Source organism: Monodon monoceros, unplaced genomic scaffold (assembly GCF_005190385.1).
Source record: "Monodon monoceros isolate NGI ecotype Baffin Bay Population unplaced genomic scaffold, NGI_Narwhal_1 Super_Scaffold_18, whole genome shotgun sequence".
NCBI lineage: Eukaryota > Metazoa > Chordata > Mammalia > Artiodactyla > Monodontidae > Monodon > Monodon monoceros.
Genome location: NW_021703774.1, coordinates 49,717,427 through 49,732,590, shown reverse-complemented (window position 1 = coordinate 49,732,590; position 15,164 = coordinate 49,717,427). Strand labels below are relative to the sequence as shown.

Sequence of the window (15,164 nt, the reverse complement as noted above, 5' to 3'; positions counted from 1 at the left end):
TTTGTTCTAGTTCTGTAAAAAATGCCATTGGTAATTTGATAGGGATTGCATTGAATCTGTAGATTGCTTTGGGTAGTATAGTCATTTTCACAGTGTTGATTCTTCCAATCCATAAACATGATATATCTCTCCATCTGTTTGTATCCTCTTTAATTTCTTTCATCAGTGTCTCATGGTTTTCTGCATACAGGTCTTTTGTCTCCCTAGGTAGGTTTATTCCTAGGTATTTTATTCTTTTTGTTGCAGTGGTAATGGGAGTGTTTCCTTAATTTCTCTTTCAGATTTTTCATCGTTAGTGTATAAGAATGCAAGAGATTTCTGTGCATTAATTTTGTATCCTGAAACTTTACCTAATTCATTGATTAACTCTAGTAGTTTTCTGGTGGCATCTTTAGGATTCTCTATGTATAGTATCATGTCATCTGCAGACAGTGACAGTTTTACTTCTTCTTTTCCAATTTGTATTTATTTTTCTTCCCTGATTCTCGTAGCTAGGACTTCCAAAACTATGTTAAATAATAGTGGTGAGAGTGGACATCCTTGTCTTGTTCCTGATCTTAGAGGAAATGCTTTCAGTTTTTTACTATTGAGAATGATGTTTGCTGTGGGTTTGTCATATATGGCCTTTATTATGTTGAGGTAGAATCCCTCTATGCCCACTGTCTGGAAAGTTTTTATCATAAATGGGTATTGAATTTTGTCAAACGCCTTTTCTGCATCTGTTGAGATGATCATATGGTTTTTCCTCTTCAATTTGTTAATATGGTGTATCACATTGATTGATTTGCATATATTGAAGAATCCTTGCATCCCTGGGATAAATCCCACTTGATCATGGTGTATGATCCTTGTAATGTGTTTTTGGATTTGGTTGGCTAGTATTTTGTTGTGGATTTTTGCATCTATATTCATCAGTGATATTGGTCTGTAATTTTCACTTTTTGTAGTCTCTTTCTCTGGCTTTGGTATCAGGGTGATGGTGGCCTCATAGAATGAGTTTGGGAGTGTTCCTTCCTCTGCAATTTTTTGGAAGAGTTTGAGAAGGATGGGTGTTAGCTCGTCTCTAAATGTTTGATAGAATTCACCTGTGAAGCCATCTGGTCCTGGACTTTTGTTTGTTGGAAGATTTTTAATCCCAGTTTCAATTTCATTACTTGTGATTGGTCTGTTCGTATTTTCTATTTCTTCCTGGCTCAGTCTTTGAAGGTTATACCTTTCTAAGAATCTGTCCATTTCTTCCAGGTTGTCCATTTTATTGGCATAGAGTTGCTTGTAGTAGTCTCTTAGGATGCTTTGTATTTCTGCGGTGTCTGTTGTAACTTCTCCTTTTTCATTTATAATTTTATTGATTTGAGTCCTCTCCCTCTTTTTCTTCATGAGGCTAGCTAATGGTTTATCAATTTTGTTTATCTTCTCAAAGAACCAGCTTTTAGTTTTATTGATCTTTGCTATTGTTTTCTTTGTTTCTGTTTCATTTATTTCTGCTCTGATCTTTATGATTTCTTTCCTTCTTCTAACTTTGGGTTTTGTTTGTTCTTCTTTCTGTAGTTCCTTTAGGTGTAAGGTTAGATTGTTTATTTGAGATTTTTCCTATTTCTTGAGGTAGGCTTGTATAGCTATAAATTTCCCTCTTAGAACTGCCTTTGCTGCATCCCATAGGTTTTGGATCGTCGTGTTTGCATTGTCATTTGTCTCTAGGTATTTTTTTATTTCCTCTTTGATTTCTTCAGTGATCTCTTGGTTATTTAGTAACATACTGTTTAGCCTCCATGTGTTTGTGTTTTTTTCCCTGTAATTCATTTCGAATCTCATAGCGTTGTGGTCAGAAAAGATGCTTGATATGATTTCAGTTTTCTTAAATTTACTGAGGCTTGATTTGTGACCCAAGATGTGATCTGTCCTGGAGAATGTTCCATGTGCACTTGAGAAGAAAGTGTAAGCTGCTGGTTTTGGACGGAATGTCCTATAAATATCAACTAAATCTGTCTGGTCTGTTGTGTCATTTAAAGCTTGTGTTTTCTTATTTATTTTCATTTTGGACGATCTGTCCATTGGTGTAAGTGAGGTGTTAAAGTCCCCCACTATTATTGTGTTGCTGTCGATTTCCTCTTTTACAGCTGTTAGCAGTTGCCTTATATATTGAGGTGCTCCTATGTTGGGTGCATATATATTTATAATTGTTATATCTTCTTCTTGGATTGATCCCTTGATCATTATGTAGTGTCCTTCCTTGTCTCTTGTAACATTCTTTATTTTAAAGTCTATTTTATCTTATATGAGTATTGCTACTCCAGCTTTCTTTTGATTTCCATTTGCATGGAATATCTTTTTCCATCCCCTCACTTTCAGTCTGTATGTGTCCCTAGGTCTGACATGGGTCTCTTGTAGACAGCATATATATGGGTGTTGTTTTTGTATCCATTCAGCAAGTCTGTGTCTTTTGGTTGGAGGATTTAATCCATTCACGTTTAAGGTAGTTATCGATGTGTATGTTCCTATGACCATTTTCTTAATTGTTATGGGTTTGTTTTTGTAGGTCGTTTTCTCCTCTTGTGTTTCCCACTTAGAGAAATTCCTTTAGCATTTGTTGTAGAGCTGGTTTGGTGGTGCTGAATTCTCTTAGCTTTTGCTTGTCTGTAAAGCTTTTGATTTCTCCATCAAATCTGGATGAGATCCTTGCCAGGTAGAGTAATCTTGGTTGTAGGTTCTTCCCTTTCATCACTTTAAACATGTCATGCCACTCCCTTCTGGCTTGTAGAGTTTCTGCTGAGAAATCAGCTGTTAATCTTATGGGAGTTCCCTTGTATGTTATTTGTCGTTTTTCCCTTGCTGCTTTCAATAATTTTTCTTTGTCTTTAATTTTTACCAGTTTGATTACTATGTGTCTCGGCATGTTTCTCCTTGGGTTTATCCTGTATGGTACTCACTGCGCTTCCTGGACTTGGGTGGCTATTTCCTTTCCCATGTTAGGGACATTTTCACCTATAATCTCTTCAGATATTTTCTCTGGTCCTTTCTCTCTTCTCCTTCTGGGACCCCTATAATGTGAATGTTGTTGTGTTTAATGTTGTCTCAGAGGTTTCTTAGGCTGTCTTCTTTTCTTATCCGTTCTTCTGCCTCCATTATTCTGCTATTGATTCCTTCTAGTGTACTTTTCATTTCAGTTATTGTATTGTTCATCTCTGTTTATTTGTTCTTTAATTCTTCTAGTTCTTTGTTAAACATTTCTTGCATCTTCTCAATCTTTGCCTCCATTCTTTTTCTGAAGTCCTGGATCATCTTCACTATCTTTATTCTGAATTCTTTTTCTGGAATGTTGCCTATCTCCACTTCATTTAGTTGTTTTTCTGGGGTTTTATCTTGTTCCTTCATCTGGTACATAGCCCTCTGCCTTTTCATCTTGTACATAGCCCCTCTGCCTTTTCATCTTGTCTATCTTTCTGTGAATGTGGTTTTTGTTCCACAGGCTGCAGGATTGTCATTCTTCTTGCTTCTGCTGTCTGCCTTCTGGTGGATTAGGCTATCTAAGGGGCTTATGCACATTTCCTGATGGGAGGGACTGGTGGTGGGTAGAGCTGGCTCTTGCTCTGGTGGGCAGAGCTCAGTAAAACTTTAATCCACTTGTCTGCTGATGGTGGGGCTGGGTTCCCTCCCTGTTGGTTGTTTGGCCTGAGGTGACCAACACTGGGACCTACCCGGGCTCTTTGGTGGGGCTAATGCCAGACTGTGGGAGGGCTCACGCCAAGGAGTACTTCCCAGAACTTCTGCTGCCAGTGTCCTTGTCCTCACAGTGAGACACAGCCACCCCCCACCTCTGCAGGAGACCCTCCAACACCAGCAGGTAGGCCTGGTTCAGTCTCCTACGGCTCCTTCTCCTGGCTCCCTATGCGCACACTACTTTGTGTGTGCCCTCCAAGAGTGGAGTCTCTGTTTCCCCCAGTCCTGTTGAAATCCTGCAATCAAATTCCGCTAGCCTTCAAAGTCTGATTCTCTAGGAATTCTTCCTCCCATTGCCTGACCTCCAGGTTGGGAAGCCTGACGTGCGACTCTGAACCTTCACTCCAGTGGGTGGACTTCTGGTATGTGTTCTCTAGTTTGTGAGTCACTGACCCAGCAGTTATGGGATTTGATTTTATTGTTATTGCGCCCCTCCTACCGTCTCACTGTGGCTTCTCCTTTGTCTTTGGATGTGGAGTATCTTTTTTGATCAGTTCCAGTGTCTTCCTGTCAATGATTGTTCAGCAGTTAGCTGTGGTTCCAGTGCTCTCACAAGAGGGAGTGAGAGCATGTCCTTCTACTCCGCCATCTTGAACCAGTCTCCCTCAAATTACTCTTTTATCATATGCCATTTGTCATCAACGTTTTTGAAAGAAAGAATATATCATGGTATTCTGTGGAAAAACATGAACAACAGGTACTCTGAGTCAAAATATAGTTCAGAAGACTGAAGATGCTTTAGGGATACCTTAACTGATTTTGTGTATGTTCTTTTTGTGTGTACACTGTGATATATGACAAAACCAGCCAAAGTAAGTCTTTAAAAAACTTATTTAATACAAAATAAAAATTCTAAGTGGTAAGGCATTGTTATAGTTTAATTGGCTGCTTTTTTCTTTGTATACATAAAATAATGGTGTGACTTACAATCACTGGTGTCCTAGATTCAAAGAAATATGATAGTGTTATTTTGTGATTAAATATGCCAGGCATTAAGAGCGTGTACCTTCCCAATACATGTTGTGTCATTTATATTTGTATTTATTTCTAATCTTATATTAAACTACAGGCTCTTTGAGGGCAGAGTTTGTGTTTGTTTTATCTTTGTTTCCCTTACAACACCTAGTACGATGCTTTATAACATATACACATAAAATAAATACTTAATAAACAAATGGATTAAAATATGAAGTATTATACAATAAGTGCCACAGGAAGGTAAAGTACTATATGAGTGAACATCTACTAGTAAATTCTCAATTAACTGCTTAACTGTAGTGTGTTAGAACTGTATTTATATATGGTATTTGGTCCAGTCCTTAGGCTGAATCTCAACTTAGGCCAGTGGTTTTTGAACCAACTATAAATGATCCTAATAGAATTCTATAAATTTAGGTCTGGTTTGCTGACTACATTTACAAGGAAATGTGGTGACTCATCTTGATTGAATCATAGAAAGTAGTAAATAAAGCCTTTGCCTTAGAGAACAGATGACAGTGACTTTCCCTAATGATGCTAAGATTATACAGGAGATCAGGCAAATGCCTGTCTCTAAGAAATATAGTACTTTTTTTTTTTTTTTCCGGTACGCGGGCCTGTCACTGTTGTGGCCTCTCCCATTGCGGAGCACAGGCTCCAGACACGCAGGCTCAGCGGCCGTGGCTCATGGGCCTAGCCGCTCCGCGGCATGTGGGATCTTCCCGGACCGTGGCACGAACCCGTGTCCCCTGCATCGGCAGGCGGACCCTCAACCACTGCACCACCAGGGAAGCCCAGAAATATAGTACTTTAAAAAATAGCCCTGTTTTTTTTCCCTCCAATCAATCTCAATACACCTACAGTAAAAAACAGCCTGGGGAATAAAGAACAGCTTAAGGAATTATGTCTATGTGATATTTTCTAGTTTTTACCCTTATTCTTTGGGCTATAAGTACAAGAAATAACATAAGCATTTTTCTTCAGTCAGCTAAATAGCTCTACTTCTGATTCAAATAAGTTTGTTTCCATTTTTTCTCTAGCAGTGCTTGTGTGTTTACTTGGCATGGAAAAGCACTGTGGTAGTCCACACTACTGTTCACCAAATATCTCTTTCTAGATACATTATAGGATTGTACATTCTTTCCCTGTTGAAGTTAGGTGTGGTCATGTGACTTTTTTGTCCAATAAAATGAGACCACTAATGACATGAAGCTTTAAGAGCAAGTATAAAATTTACCACACTTCCTTTATCCTGAGGCAGCAACTAATAGAAGCACAAAGATGGAGCCTCCCTTAGCCTAAGTCCCTGAGTGAGGACAGCATAGTGCCAGGTCCCCAACATATTTGACCTGCTCATAGACACATAGTACATTTTATGCCAGTAAGATTGTGGGGTTATTAGATAAGCATAACCTAGCTTATCATGATTAATATAGTCTTCACCCCAAAACAGTGGGCTTTAATGGTAACTAAAAGAATATAACAGATTTGATGTGCTGGTATTGGCCTAGTCTTTTTTTTTCTTCCTTATGGAAATATTTATTGTACACAGCTTCTATAAGCTAATATTCATTACAAGGTGATTAGAGTCAATTCCATACATCAAAGTACTTTTCTTTGAATTATAGTCTTTTGTCAAGACATTTTGATATACTTCTATAAGATGTCCTTTCATCTGCCAACAGTAGAACTGCCAATTCATTCTTGCATTTATTCTTTTATTCAACAAACTTTTTTGAATGCCCATTATTTGCCAGGTGCTAAGACTAGGAAGATGTTCAAGGCACTCTAGATAGTTTGGTGGAAGTGGCAGAAGGTAAGCAGGGCTAAAAACTATAAGGCACTTTGTTCTTCTGAAGTCTGGGTGCTTCACTGGTTTCATACATGATACATACCTGTTTCATTTTAAAATAGTTAAACTACATTTAAAATTTAACTTCACAAGTACCATATCCAAGGTGACATAGATCAGATTTTGCCACTGCTGAGACCACCAACATATTACCTTAGAAGTTAGAAGTTTCTTTACCATAGCTAGTATAGAAACTGTTTAAGAAATAAGAAATTAAGTGCCATCTAAAAGTTTAATTCTTGGGCTTCCCTGGTGGCACAGTGGTTGAGAGTCCGCCTGCTAATGCAGGGGACTCAGGTTCGTGCCCCGGTCTGGGAGGATCCCACATGCCGCGGATCGGCTGAGCCCGTGAGCCATGGCCGCTGAGCCTGTGCATCCGGAGCCTTTGCTCCGCAGCGGGAGAGGCCACAGCAGTGAGAGGCCTGCGTACCGCAAAAAAAAAAAAAAAAAAAAAAGTTTAATTCTTGACATATATACGCCATCAAATGTAAAATAGATAGCTAGTGGGAAGCAGCTGCATAGCACAGGGAAAGCAGCTTGGTGCTTTGTGACTACCTAGAGGGGTGGGATAGGGAGGGTGGGAGGGAGACGCAAGAGGGAAGAGATATGGGGATATATGTATACATATAGCTGATTCACTTTGTTATACAGTAGAAACTAACACAACACTGTAAGGCAATTATACTTCAATAAAGATGTTTAAAAATAAATAAATTTTTTAAAAGTTTAATTCTCCCAATTATCATAGAAGAAAAAAATTTTTATCACATTATCAGGTAGTTTCCAGCAGCTGTATTTTACAAATTAAAAAATTAAAAGCTGAATTCTGTTTCTGGTCTTCATTATAAGAATCTGAGTATCTTTTGCAAAGGCAGTGCAGATGAGTTAGGAGACAGCAAGGTTCCCTTTTGATTCTTCTTCCCATCACTTTCTGCCTTTTCATTCTAGGGTTTCTTCAGCAAGCGCCTGAAAGGCTCCATCAAGAGGACCAAAAGCCAATCAAAGCTTGACCGAAACACGAGCTTTCGGCTTCCCTCCCTTCGCAATACAGATGACAGGTAGGAGTTCACTTGCTTAAAACAAAGAAAGAAATTTTACAGTGCATTTTGATAAGGCATTTTAGTCTTCATTAACTTTGCATCAATGATAGTTGGAAAGATCTGATACAAAATTTACTTCTTTGTCTTGCTCATATTGAGGCAAGGTACAAAATATTGGCTTAAATATCCAACCAGTTTAAAAATCTTACAATATTGGGGAGTGTGTGGATACCTAAGAACTAATTTAAGAATCGGTTGTGCTGTTTCTGTCGAATCAAGTTCTAGTGGTCAGAGGTGTATCTTTCTTTTGTAGGATGACCATAAGGGATGATGATGGCTATAGCTAACATTTTTTTGAGCACTGTACTAAGTGCTTTATATGCATTTTCTTGTTTAATCTTAATAATAACCCTGTAAGAGAAATATTAATATTATCACCATTTTATAGATGACAAGTCTGAGGAACAGAGAAGTTAAGTAATCTTGCCCAAGGTTATACTGCTTAGTAAATAGCAAAAATGGTATTTAAACTTGGGCAATTTGGCTCTAAGAATCCATGGTCTTCACTGCTGCATTGTTCATTGTGTATAGTATATGGACTCAGTCTCATTAATTTGCAGTCACATCTAGAAGATATGTATGAAAAGGAAGCCTGGATTTCAATAATTAGGACTACCAGCTTAAGCAAACCTCAAATGCATGGCTTGCTAAGGATAACAACCCTCTAAAATGATTGAATGTATGCTAGGACACATTTGTAATACTTCACGTCTCTACAATGTTCAAAATTTAGGAAATGGTACTTGTTGTGTCTTGACACATCACCACCATCACCAGTATTTATTGAGTGCTTACTCTGTGCCAAGTATTTTTAATGTAGTATCTTATGTAATACAGCCCTAGATACTATTATTATCCTCATTTTACAGATAAGGAACTAAGGCAAAAGAGATTGAGAAACTTGCCCATGGTCACACAGCTAAGAGTAGAGCTTTGATTTAAACTCATGTCTGCCTTTCATAATTATACTCTTATTTATACTTGGGTGTATGTTTGTTTTTTTTTTTACTTTTGGTAATAAGTCCATTATTTCCAGTTATCTGCATAACAAACAGAAATATAGATTATAATCTCTATAACGGCAAATTATAGATTGGCCAGGCAGAGAATTACTCTCGTTTTATATGTGAAGTAACTTGTCCCCCATACTGAGTTGATAAGAGGCTACTGCTTTATCAGCTCTTCTTATCCCTGAACCACGTTAGAGGTGTTCTGTGAAATTTGCAAGTATGTTCAATTTGCGGTGTAATTGTATTGTTAAATATGTCTTTTATACCTTTTTGTTTTAAGGTAATCATTAAAAAAAGATCTTTTATTCTCATATTTTTCCCTTAGATTTTACTCTATAGCACAGGGAACTATATATATATAACTGAATCACTTTGTTGTACAGCAGAAATTAACACACTATAAATCAACTATACATCTATTTTTTAAAATTACTTTTATCATTCACACAACCATTTACATTTTATCAGTATGATGGATGAATAGTAATAATAAACACATATACAGTATGTACTATGTGCCATACACTGTTCTAAGCACTTTACATAAATGAAGTCATTTAATCAACACAACAACCCTAGTTACAGTCATGACCTCATTTTGAAGATGAGAAAACTGAAACAGAGAAATTAGTAATTTGCACAAGTTCACACAGCTTAGAAGATGGCAGTACTGTGGTTCCAATCCAAGAATTCTAGCTCTTGAGCCTACATTTTTTAATTTATGCTATATTGCCTCTCACAAAAAAGGCAGGTGGGGGGCATTTCTTTGTTTTAATTTGTAGTTACCTAATGCCTACTAAGTTGAACATCTTTTCACAAGTTTTCTTCTTCTATGACTTGATTATTCATCCCTTTGCCATCTTCTATTGAGCTATTTGTCCTTTTTCTTATGCTTTGAAGTAGTGCTTATTATTACTAGGGATTGTAAGCCACTATTATGCACGTTGTTAAAATTTTCTTCCAGTCTGTTTCTTGTGTTTTTAAATCATGTCTCTGAATTATATAGAAGTTTTAGATTTTCATTTGTTCCAACATGTCGGTCTTCTTCTTTGTTGGCTTACCTGGCCAAATTTGACCAGAACACTGAACTCAAGAAGTCAGGGATCTCTTTCTCATTAAATTTCTCATTATGATGCTGTTCAAATCACTATATCTTACTTCTTCAGGAGGAGGAAATATTCTGCCTGGGGTATTAGGAGGATAATGAAGTAGTGATCATGATATTTTGAATTCTTCAGGCTTTTTGATAACAACAAACCTTATCTGCACTCATTACATTTTAAAAAGATAAAATTATCCTCACAAGGTCTGAGTTACTGCTTTCAGATGGCAGAAAAACAGTTGTAAATGAGTTGATTTCATCTAAAGAAGGTTTACTACATATGATAAGTAAGCTTTTCTGTGCAAAAGAACATAGGGTATTTTAACATGCAGACCTAATTGATCAAAAAGACCCTCCAGGTTTGTCTAGCCCAGTGATCTGCAAGTCGTAGACTCTGCTCTAAGGCCCTGATGGAATTTGGTACCAATGTTGCTTTGGGGATCAATTTATGATGATGCTTAAACTCAGAATTTCCTTTGTGAAGTTGTGGGGCATTGGCATAAGGAGTAAAACTTTGCCAAATAATTTTAAGAACCAAATTTCTTGATACACAGTAACATATCTAATTGTGACAGTTATGTACAGACTAGAAAGCCATTTGCTACCAGGGAATATAGAGTACTAAAGACACAGCCCCAACCTCAAGGTGTCCAGTAGAAGAAGTAAATACTCAGGAAGAAATGGTATAGGGGAGGGGAGATTACTTCTTGTTAGGTGGACCAAGAAAGACCTTAGAGGGCAGTGGCCTGTGAGTTGAACCTTAAAAAAGCAGGTATAATTTGAACTGAGAAACAGACACATGGAAAGAGCATTCCTCAGAATGGAAATAATGAGCAAAAGAAGAAAACAGGAAACTACAGAGCTTGAAAAGAAATACTGAATAGTTCATGGTATATAAAGGAGTGAGGTAGGAAATGATTGGAAAGGTAAAGTTCCAATTTTTACATTGATAGGTAAAAAACTTTGTGTGTTTTTGTCTTACAAATGACTCAGTGTAAGAAACAGAAATATGAACTCCATCTTTGATGAAACTAGGATAAATCTGAATGATAGATTACTTAAAATTAGAGGAAGATCAGGGCTTCCCTGGTGGCGCAGTGGTTGAGAGTCTGCCTGCCGATGCAGGGGACACGGGTTCCTGCCCCGGTCCGGGAAGATCCCACGTGCCGCGGAGTGGCTAGGCCCGTGAGCCATGGCTGCTGAGCCTGCACGTCCAGAGCCTGTGCTCTGCAACAGGAGAGGCCACAACAGTGAGAGGCCCGCGCACCGCAAAAAAAAAAAAAATTAGAGGAAGATCAGACGTAGTTGCCTGCAGAAGGAAATTCTGAAAAAATGTCTATCGCTTAATGATTCAGATCAGTTGCTAATTAACAGATACTCAAAACAGTAATGGCTTAAACAAAGTAAAGTTATATTTTCCTCACCTATAAGAAGTCTGAGGGTGGGCAGTCTAGGACTAAGGGTTCAGGGCTCTTTGTGGGCTTTTTCCTCTGCCATTCTCAAGATCTTCAAGGATCTCTTTATGAACACAAGTTAGCTACTGGAGCTCCAGCCATAGCACCCATGTTTCAGGTACCAGAAAAGAGGGGCCCATAAAAGGACACCTGTCTTCCAACCAAGTTATCTCCCTTTAGAGCAATTTCCCTGAAACCTCACCCAGTGGCTTCTCATTGTCACTTTTATCTGCAAGAGAGACTGGGAACTGTTATACATGGGTACGTTGTTGCCCCCAATAATACAAGAGTCTGTTATTAAGGAAGGAGGAAAAGATGGGCATTAGGAAGACAGCTAGCATCTCTAACAGAAGAAAGAGATTGATTTACCCACTCACCCCCAGAACTCTGAAAAGATTCAGCTCCCACCCAGCTCCAGCAGGCCAGCAGCCAGGCTTACATTCATCACACAGCAAATTTGAGAAACTGAACCAGATAAAAAGACCTACAGATACCAACATTTATGTTCCCACGTTAAAATGTCAGCTGGTAATTCTACTCCTAAGTATATCCAAGAGAAGTGAAAAACGTATGTCCCCACAAAAATTTGTAACATGAATGTTCGTAAACATTGTTTATAGTAGCCCCAAAGTGGTGATGACCCAAATGTCCATCAACTGATGAATGGATATACAAAACATGATATATCCATGCAACGCTATATTATTCAGTCATAAAAAGGAATGAAGTACTGGTACATGCTACAACATGGACAAACCTTGAAAACTTTATACAAAGTGGAAGAAGCCAATCACAAAACACCATATAATGTACAATTCCATTTATGTGAAATGTCCAGAATAGGCAAATCTATGGAGACAGTAGATTAATGGTTGCCAGAGGCTGGGGATATAGGGCAGGGGAAAGTGATGAATGACTGCTAATGGACATGAAGTTTCTTTTTGGAGTGATGAAATGTTTTAAGCTTAGACTGTGGTGATAATTGCACAGCTCTGAATATACTGAAAATGGTACACTTTAAATGGGTAGATTTTATGGTATGTTAATTATATCTCAATAAAGATGTTAATTTTTTTTAAAAAAACAACAGCTGGCCAGGAAGTACTCTGCAGTGAAACTCACTAATCTGTAAGCTCTATTCCAGCACACAAAGCTTCCATTGAGTTTTTTAGTGCTTTAATCTTAAATATAAACAGATGGCCAAGAATCTCCAGATATTTGAGGAAATTCTTCAACATGAAAGGCAGAGAGAAAAACAAATAAATAGGAGAGAGAAAAAAGAACCCAGAAGAAACAGAGACAATGCATAGAGCCAAAAACAACTTCAAAGCATAATAAATATTTTCAAAAGATAAGATAGTGCATCTATGAAACAATAAAATGCTATAAGAAAAGGAACCTCAAAGAAACAAGAAAGAGAGCTTGGAAATTGAAATAAAACCTAAATTCAAGTCAATCTCCCAGCAAGTAGAACAGAAAATGAGAAAATCAATCCAAAAGGTTCTAGTAAAAGGAAAGTTTTATTAGAAAACTTTGGAGAGGAAATTGTCAAAGAAATAATACAAGAAAATTTCCCAAAACAAGAAAATATAAATATCCAGATTGGAAAGGCCACCAAATTCCCAATACAGTGAATGATAAAAGACTTTCCAACACACACACACACACACACACACACACACACACACACACACCAATTCACATCATCATGAAAGAACACAACACCAAGGCTTTAAAAAAAAAATCTTAAAAGCTTCTAGAAAGAAAAAATAGGTTACATACAAAGGAGGTATGAAAGGATTGCATTGGAATTCTCAATAGCGTATTGAAAATCAAAAGTCAGTGGAGCAGTGTTTTCAAAATTCTGAGTGGAGGTTATTTTCAACACAGTATTCCATACACAGGACAGTCCTTGAATGTCAGATGAGGAGTTTGGATTTTATTGTATAAGCAATGAGGGGTCTTTAAACATTTTTGAGCACGGAAGTGACCTAATCAGAATTGTGCCAATTATAGATTAATCCAACAATAGAATTTCAAATTACTTGGTTTACAGAGACTAAGTTTGGGAGACTGATTAGAAAAAAAAAAAAAAAAAAGCTATTGTAGGAAATAAGAAAGACTCTAAAGAGGGTAGTTGGCAATGGGAATGAAGAGTCAGAGACAAGATAGGAGAAACATTTTAGAGGCAAAATCAATAGGATGTCACAAAATCATCATTGTTCCAAAGCCATCTAATCAGATAAAAGCCAGTAAAGTGATTTCCTAGAATCAATATTGGCAGCATTTTCACATTAAAGCCATGTCATGTGGAAGGGTGTTGGGACAGGAGAAGACTCTGCCTTATTTCTGCCTTATATTGAAATGCACTTTGAAAAGTTTGAAAAACTAGGAAATGCTGAAAAACCGTGGTTATACAGGATTGTCAGGCATTCCAGGATTTCGAATGCCTGTCAGGTTGCCAACCTTACTCTGGAAGTGCTACTTAAATTTACCAAGTCTTGAGGTAAAGATAAGCACATGGAATAGAATTTTCTCAACTCCTTCAAACGTCCTTCAAGTAAAAACCTTTGCAGTAATGTCTTCGATTCTGAGGCTCACTGACAAAGCATGGTTTTAAAGTAGTCCGCTTATTCTTTGTCAGGAGGATACCTAAGAATAAGTGTAGTGTTCATTTGTAGGGTGTATATACTCAGCTTCTTGAGTTTCTCCTAATTAGAACTAATTTTTTAACTCTTTTTTTTTTAATTTGTATACTCACAAGAAGTTGTAGAGTCTTGCAAGCACTTCCCCCAATAGTGATATCTTATAACTGTAGTGTAATATCAAGACCAGGTAATTGACATTGGTACAATACTGTTAACTAGACTACAGATTTTATTTTTCACCAATTTTTATGTGCACCCATTTGTGTGTGTTTATAATTTTATGCAATTTAATCCTATGTATAGATTTGTGTAACCACCACCACGATCAAGATACAGAATTATTCCATTATCAGAAAAGAGCTCCCTCTGCTACTCTTTACAGTCATACCCACCTCCCCACACCCATCCCTGTCCCCTAGCAACCACTTTTTGTTTTCTACCTCTATGGTTTTGTTATTTCAAGAATGTTATATAAATGGAATCATATAGTGTGTAGCCATTTAAGATTGGCGTTTTCTTTCACTAAATAAAATGCCCTTGAAATCCCTCCAAATTGTTGCATCTATCAATAGTGTGTTTCTTGTTATTGCTGAGTAGTATTCCATTTTATGGATGTATCAAAATTTGTTAACCAATCACCTACTGGAGAACACTGGTTTCTGATTTTTAGCTGTTAGGAATAAAGCTGCTGTGAACAGTTGTGTACACATAAGTTTTCACTTCTCTGCAGTAAATACGCAAGCGTGCAATTGCTGGGTTGTATGATAAGTACTTGTTTAGGTTTAGAGGAAACTGCCAAACTATTTTCCAGAGTACCTGTTCAATTTTACATTCCCACCAGCAATCTTTATGGGTTTTGTGTGTGTGTGTGTGTGTCCCAAGACATTTTCACCTCTGTTTTCTTTTAGAAGTTTTATGATTTTTAGCTTTTATATTTAGGTCTATGATCCATGTAGCTAATCCATGGTTACTCTAAATCAAAGGTCTTGACTCTGAGCCTATTGGTGTTCACTTCGAGATAGTAATCAAAACTTCATACTTAGCCCAGCCAAGCCAATTGCAGACAGTCTGCTTTTGGAAAAGGGAGTATTATAAACGACTTACTTCTCTCTTCTCATCTACTCTTTGCATCCAGCTTAACTACCCGTGGTTTTAGGTGCCCTCCAGATTTGGGGGAAGGGGAGAGACAGAAAGGAGGGGAAAGGTAATAAGAAAAGTTTTAGTACTATCTTAGCGTTCCATAATGCTCTCTGAGTCTGGCAGATGTTTAAAGCTGACTCTTCTATCATGAGGTACTTTGAAG

At 37.5% G+C, this 15,164-nt stretch overlaps 1 protein-coding gene across 8 annotated transcripts in view; it reads left to right on the top strand.

Annotated features, from left to right (window-relative positions):
• Nucleotides 1-15,164, top strand: part of RASAL2 (RAS protein activator like 2) — a 387,077-nt gene that overhangs the window by 320,038 nt on the left and 51,875 nt on the right. For all 8 annotated transcript variants that reach the window (XM_029231144.1, XM_029231143.1, XM_029231145.1 and 5 more), the window contains one exon: nucleotides 7,496-7,605. In XM_029231144.1, coding sequence (XP_029086977.1) covers nucleotides 7,496-7,605 — 110 coding nt within the window. The remainder of the gene's footprint in view (nucleotides 1-7,495; nucleotides 7,606-15,164) is intronic.